Consider the following 7,200-nt stretch of genomic DNA (forward strand, 5'->3'; position numbering starts at 1 on the left):
GGGAGGGGGAACAGTGATGATTCATCCCAAGGTAAATCACCTACCCCTGTCCTGGAGCATCACATGGCAATTTGCGTTTTCGGGAATCAGTGGCCAGTGGATCCAAAGCATTTTCTCCTAACCCACTCATCTTGAATATACATCAGCAACTAAGCAAACAAAATAATGACAATATTACAAAGTATGAACATGAAAGTGCTATTCGATAGAATGACTGCATGCTATATAATTCAAAAGTACTTTCTCAAACCAGGCAAGATGGTGCATGGCTGTAATCACAGCACTCCAAGGCTGAGTTCAAGGCCATTCTGGGCTACAAAGTAAGTTCAAAGCCAGCTTGAATTGCATATTGAAACCCTATCTCAAAGAGAGCAAAATAAAAGTGTTCTCAATATTCTGTACCATAAATTAGCATCCTGAAAACCTCAGAGTTCAACTTCTACCTTACAGAGTACCACCCTTAATACCGAAATGTTTCCTACTAAAGCAATGCATATTAGGTCAAGATCTCCATAAAAACAAACTGAAAAAAAGATTTAACTATTAACAAATTTTATTTAAATTATTCAAGTTATTTTTATATGTAGTTCTTTTCCATTACACCACTTCACTAAAATTTATTGACTAACATGTTTTCTTCTGTTATAATAAAAGAACATCTAGATTTTTATAAATGATGTCTTACAAGGTGGATGTAAAACAATGTAACTTAAGGTAGAGGGGGGCAGGCACTGAGCCATGGCACAACAATTACTTTAATATTAACTGATGGTGGGCTGGGGAGAGAGCTTCGGTGTCTAAGCACCTGCCTGCAAGCGCAAGGACCCAGTTTCAATCCCCTGTACCAAACTCAGGGAACTCCAAGCCAGCCACTGTAACTGGGCCTGGTGGTGTATACCTGTAATTCAGACAGAGAAAGAGACAGAGAAAGAGACAGAGAGACTTTAAAATGTTAACTGATGGTAAATTAATATGCTGTGGTTAAAGTCTCAACAATGAAGATTATATAAAGTATTTCTTGAAAAGCAGCACTTTTAATACTCAGTAGATCATAAGTTATCTTCTAGATCTTCATTTATTGTAAGTTTAGGTGTGCTAAATTCTTATTAGCACAAGACAATTATTGTTCTAAAGATCTATCTAAGCCAGACATGGTGGCTTGTGCCTGCAATCCCAGACCTCAGGAGGCAAGGAAGAAGGATCATTATGAGTTCAAGACCAGCTTGAGCTACAAAGTGAGCTCAAGCCCAGCCTGAATTATATAGTGACACCCTATCTCAAACAAAAAAGACACACACACACACACACACACACACACGAGAAAAAAAAAAAAAACTCATTCTAAACTGTATTTCTAATGTTAAAATACACAAAGCATTCTAGCTAGTCTGTAAAGATGTACCCTAAAGAACACACATTTCCACTAGATGGCACAACACTACTAGAAGGGAGGACAACAAAAATGCAAAACTTGCAAAATGCTGATCAAACTTAAAACCAAAATCACGACTAATCATGCATTCTGGATTACTACATCATCTTTATAGATAAAGCATGTATAAATTAAATGCAAACAAAGATTATAATTTTGGTAGCAAAATGTAAAGGCTGACAAATGTTTCAAAGATTTGCTGGGATTTTTACTCCCAGCTCAATATTTTGATATTAAAGCATAAGCATAAAACACATTGACCTCAGGAGATATATTATTCTCCCCCAACCCCTGGACCAGGGATTGAACTCAGGTCCTTGCACTTACCAGAGAAGTGCTTATTCTACTGAACATCTCCCAGGCCCCCGGAGCACTATATTTGGGACCTGGACTCAATCTCCTACAGCACATTCTACACCAGCCCCGCCCACAAGGCTTGCTGAGCCAGCCAAAGAGACTAGGCGTGGTGTGGTGGTACATGGCTGTAATCCCAGCACTGGGGAGGGTGAAAACAGGAGGATTACTACCAGTCCCACCTGCATACTGAGATCTTATACCAAATACATAAGTGAAAAAAGAAAAAGAAACAGTCTTGGCATGAGGTTCAGGATGGCCTTGAACTATTTATATGTAGTCCAGGCTAGCTGGAATTCAGTGAGCCGCTTAGCCTCCTGAGTGCTGGGGTCACAGTCATGTGCCACCATGCTCATCTTGATGAAAATGTTTTAATATCCAAGCTAAATGCACTGCAACTGTCACACAGCACACCCATGCCTGTAATGATAGAACTTTGGGAACTGAGGAATGAAGATTACTAGTTCACAATCAGCCTCAATGATTTTAAGTGAGGCCTTGCCTCAAAATATCAAAATTAATTAGTTAATTCCCTGAAACTGATACACCAACTGTGGCTAAAAGACTATCAACAAACAAAACAAAACAAAGGAAAAGACACTCAATGTGTTTGGTACTTTGGGCTAACGAACCATCAGTAACAAAAATGATATGCAAAGGTCTGGAAGTACAGTAGTACCTCACTATTTTGGGGTTCAACTTTCACAGACTGTTTTGCAGGTCTTCAAAAATATTAATCTACATTATTTATCACAGATTTTTCACTATATTGCAGGATTTTGCAATACCATACAGTATGTGTTTGTTGTCAAAATTATGTAGGTTTACATTTGGAAAATGGTTAAGAACATTAGAAGGTTTTTGTTTGGGGAGGGTTTGTAATGACATTAAATATATATAAATACTAAAATAATATAATGTCACTATTTCGCTGATTTTCACTTATCACGGGGGTGTCTGGAAAGTAACCTCCGTGCAATAAATGAGTGACCACTGTATTGTCAAAGAGTAAACCAGGCAGCGGACAGGAGGGGATTAGAAGGAAGGGAAAGGATAAGAAAGAGATTAGGTTAAAATAATGGCATTGAATTTTAAAATTCTTTGTACTACTCTTTTTCTTTAAACTGTGCTTTAAATTTAACTTGTTTCCAAATAAAGATTTAAAAGTGTTCAACTTTTGCTTCAATTTTTGTATTTAAAAAGAACAGTGATCCTTTAAATACAAAAGTAATTTTTGTACCTACCTGTTTTTCAGTTAGTTCATTCAAAGGTCATTTTTATTTTATTTTTTTTTATTTTTATTTTTTTGGTGGAACCGGGGATTGAACTCAGGCCCTTGCACTTGCCAGGGTTTTATTTATTTTTTATTTATTTATTTATTTTTTGGGGGGGAGGTCAAAGGTCATTTTTAGATTGACCAAGATGACACAATGCTACTCAAGAGGCTCAGGCAGGGGTATCGAAAATTCAAGACCAGCCTAGACAACTGAGCACAAGCCCATATATATCCAATTAGATTACAGGTGTGTGGGTTTGACGGCCAGCTCCACCCCCGGGGCACAGTGAGACAGCAATTGAGACTGGGCATGGTGGCACACACCTATAATCCCAGCTCTTGGGAAGCTGTAAACAGGAGAATCACTACAAGTCCAATCTAGTAAGTAGTGAGACCCTGAACACCCTGTAGACCCTTCCCTAAAATACACCAAAAGAAATAAATAAATCATAGTTTAAAATTTCCTTGACTCTGATCTTTTATTTTAAAATTTAATTCACTCTGATCTTTTCCTTTTAGAGTTTATTACTTTAAACTCTAACCTACTTCTGCAGTTGATATTGAATGCTACTGTAATGAATTTAATAACAACAAAAAGTCTGTTATGGTCTGATGAAGTATAAATGTATAGCAGAAGAATCTCTAGGTAAGTTTAATTGTAAGAATAGCCTATTAATATTTCAGCCTTTCTAAATTCTGATTTCTGGAGCCAGGGATATAGTTCAGGGGCACAGTGCCTGCCTGCCTGCCTGGCAAGCATGAGATCCTGAGTTCAATTAAATGCTGATTTCCTATAATTGAATATTATCACCTACAAATACCAGAGAAGGGTTAGGGAAGATAGCTCTCAGCAGTCTAATAGCTGGCCTGGTAAGCACAAGGACTCAGGTTTGATCCCTGGCTGCACATGCTGTGCCAGCCTCAGAATCCCAGGCATACCAAGCCAACAAACGAAACCAGGTGTGGTGGCACATGCCTGTAATCCCAGCACTGGAGAGGCTGAGACAGGATGATCGCTATGAGTCCAAAATGCGTAGTGAGATCCTGTATCAAAACACACACACACACACACACACACACACACCCTTAGAGAAGTTAGGACTACAGTATACATTTGTGCCCTCACCCAGTACCCTTACCCATGATGCTAAGAACCTAAAAATATCATGCAAATTATTTAAGTTTCCAATGAAGAAGTGACCCTCAATTCATGTTAAAAATGCAAGTTCATCTTTACTGCACTTTCAGGGAGATAACAGAAGACTTTTCAAGCCCTATATTGTATAGTACAGAAAAATACTAAGGTAAAGAACTACTGATCAGAATCAAAGACATGAATCAAACCCAACATTAAATGTGAAGTCTAGATCCTTTTAGGCACTTTTACAATTATGTTCTTTGTGTGAAATATTTCCACTAAAAAATTATATTATTTTTACTTATTATTATTCAAAGATACAAAAGTCTTGTTTTGAAGCAGGATCTTACCATGTAGTTCACGCTGGCCTTTAACTCACTATGTAGCCCATGCTGGCCTACAAATCACATGGGTACTCCTGACTCAGCTTGCCAGAATGCTGAGATTATATGTGTATTACACCACACCTCCCTTAAATCCATGATAAAATGTAAAATTCAACTTAAAGAAAGTGGGTTGGAAGCTCCATTAGGCCTTCTATATATAACAAGCTACAGAACATAGTACAGTTTAGACATTCAATGAATAAACTGCTAGAAAGTGAATGTTAATGGAATAATACTAATAGAAATGAAAAAGCAACAAAATTTATACTGGTTGCCCCAAAAGACATTAGAATTTTGGTATATGACTTGCAGCATCAATCATCTTTTCTTTTGGTTATCCACAGTGATGATAACAGTAGGTTACCTTAGGTCTGTGGTGATGGGTGACAGCCAGTGCTGCACAGTGTGAGTTCAAGGTCAGTCTTAGCTAAATGATGAGACCTTGTCTTAAAAAAAAAAAAAAGGGGGGGGGCGCGCCTGCTTGATTATATGTGGCAAATTGACAAAAGGGACAAGAATACAAAACTGTTCCTTGTCCACAAGGAAAGGATATCAAAGAAAACCAGTGTTCAGTCTAAGCAATAAGTTATTTCGGGGACCTCAGAAAAGCCACGCTGTGCCAAAATGGAAAATAAATGTTTACCTAGTAATCAAACCTTGCAAAGAGTCTAATTTTTCCTAAATGGGGGAAGGGGAAAGGGAACTTTTGTGGCAGTATACTCTTAGGCGTCACATATGTACTAGATCACTAGATAATTACAATGACCCTCAAGGGCAATATATATATATATATATATATTTGGGGGTGGGGCTACTAGCTATCAAGACTCAGGACCTTGCACTTGCCAGGCAGGCGCTTATGCCCCTAAGCCATCTCCGGAGCTAAGACATATACTATTACCAGTCCCATTTTACAGAAAAGGAAACCGCTTCCTATTAGCACACATACATACACACAGAATGGCAAAGCTGGGACTATAATCTTTTTTCAGACTTTATAACATCTGAGATATATATTAGGGGGAAGAGACGATCTCACTATATAGCCCAGGCTCACCTCAAACTCAGAGCAATCCTCTTGCCTCAGCTTCCCAAGTGCTGGAATTACAGGCTTGCACCAAAATGCCCAGCATTGATAGAGACTTATATCAAATGTTTTTTGACCATTTCGTCACTATCACCATCAAAATAAGCTGTATAACAATGAATCACAGTATATTTACCAGTTAAAATTCTTAGGTCATCAGTGTGAGCAACAATGAGAAGCTGTATAAACTAAACTGTACTCTGACATTCTAATAATACTACAACCCTTATTTTCAATTGAGATAGCGGCTCACATAGCAAGAAAATCTTTCTCTCTCTGGCTCACATAGCAAGAAAATCAATCTCTCTCTCTCTCTCTCTCTCTCTCTCTCTCTCTCTCTCTGAAATGAAAAACACAAATCCATACCCTAAAATAGCCTGTATTTTTATTCTTGAGTTTGCTAAGATTAAATGCCAGAGCCAAGAACTTTGACTATGCCAGCAGTAACCTGGCTTGTCAAACTTGTCTACCTGACTTTTATAAGGTATGATTAAGTATGCTAATTAGGGAGATCTTTGTGGTTACCTTTTGAGAATTACAGTAACTTACATTTTGAAAGCAACAGCCATGGATTGGAAAGCATTCACTAAAAACTGCTTTAAGCACAATGCAAAAACAGACTGCTAAAGGCCATTTAGAGAAAAATTTTAAAATAAATAAAGCTCCAAGGAAGAATTATCAGCCATCCATACACATAAAGGTACTTTACACAATCCCAGCAACCAAGAGGTTAAGGAATGAGTCTCATTAGGAGTTCAAGGATAGCAAGGACTACATAATAAGTTCAAGGCCAACTTGAAGTATAGGGCAAGTCTCATGGAGGAAAAAAAAAAGTCTGCCCAAAGCTCAAGATCCAAATTTATACTCCTACTCAAACAATTTAAAATGATTGGGCTGGTGAGATGGCTCAGTGGTCTAAAGCACCTACTTAGAACAAGCTTAGCAAAGCACAGGGACCGCGGTTCAATCCTCCAGCACCACAAGCCAGCCAGCCCCACCCCCTGGTGGGCTGAGCTGCGCGTGCGCGCGCGCGCGCGCACACACACACACACACACACACACAATTTTTTAAAAAATAAAAATTAAAAAAAGGATAATCACTCAAACATTTCCTATTGTTCTAGCCTTCTTAAATATGTCCTTCATTCCTCCGCAATCTAGAATACTATCATGTATGTGGAAATCATGCCCCACTCTTCTAATCCAAGAAATTTTCCCTTCTTTATTCTAAGGCACTTATTGTACTTTTATCCCACATACTATATACTTCTGCCCATTTTTCTGTTTCTTTCGCTATTGTAAGCTCTAGACAGTATAAAAATTTAAAAAACCTTACTATTACAAAACTCATTCTATTACTGCCTCCATTCTGCTCATTCCTTTTCACAGCTCCAGTTCTCCATTCCTCTATCAACTGTACTTCTGACCAGCTCCTCCTCTTCCAAAAAAAAAAAAAAAAAAAAAAAAAAAAGGATTTATAGAGGAGATAAAGGTAGTTACAGGGGCCAAGGAGATGGCTCAGTAGAA

General features: G+C 38.1%; 1 protein-coding gene across 7 annotated transcripts in view; it reads right to left on the minus strand.

Annotated features, from left to right (window-relative positions):
* Positions 1 to 7,200, minus strand: part of Ncoa3 (nuclear receptor coactivator 3) — a 132,626-nt gene that overhangs the window by 36,421 nt on the left and 89,005 nt on the right. For all 7 annotated transcript variants that reach the window (XM_023720756.1, XM_023720760.1, XM_023720759.1 and 4 more), the window contains one exon: positions 45 to 149. In XM_023720756.1, coding sequence (XP_023576524.1) covers positions 45 to 130 — 86 coding nt within the window. In that variant the 5' untranslated portion in view covers positions 131 to 149. The remainder of the gene's footprint in view (positions 1 to 44; positions 150 to 7,200) is intronic.

Source organism: Octodon degus, unplaced genomic scaffold, assembly GCF_000260255.1.
Source record: "Octodon degus isolate 3935 unplaced genomic scaffold, OctDeg1.0 scaffold00077, whole genome shotgun sequence".
NCBI classification, from domain to species: domain Eukaryota; kingdom Metazoa; phylum Chordata; class Mammalia; order Rodentia; family Octodontidae; genus Octodon; species Octodon degus.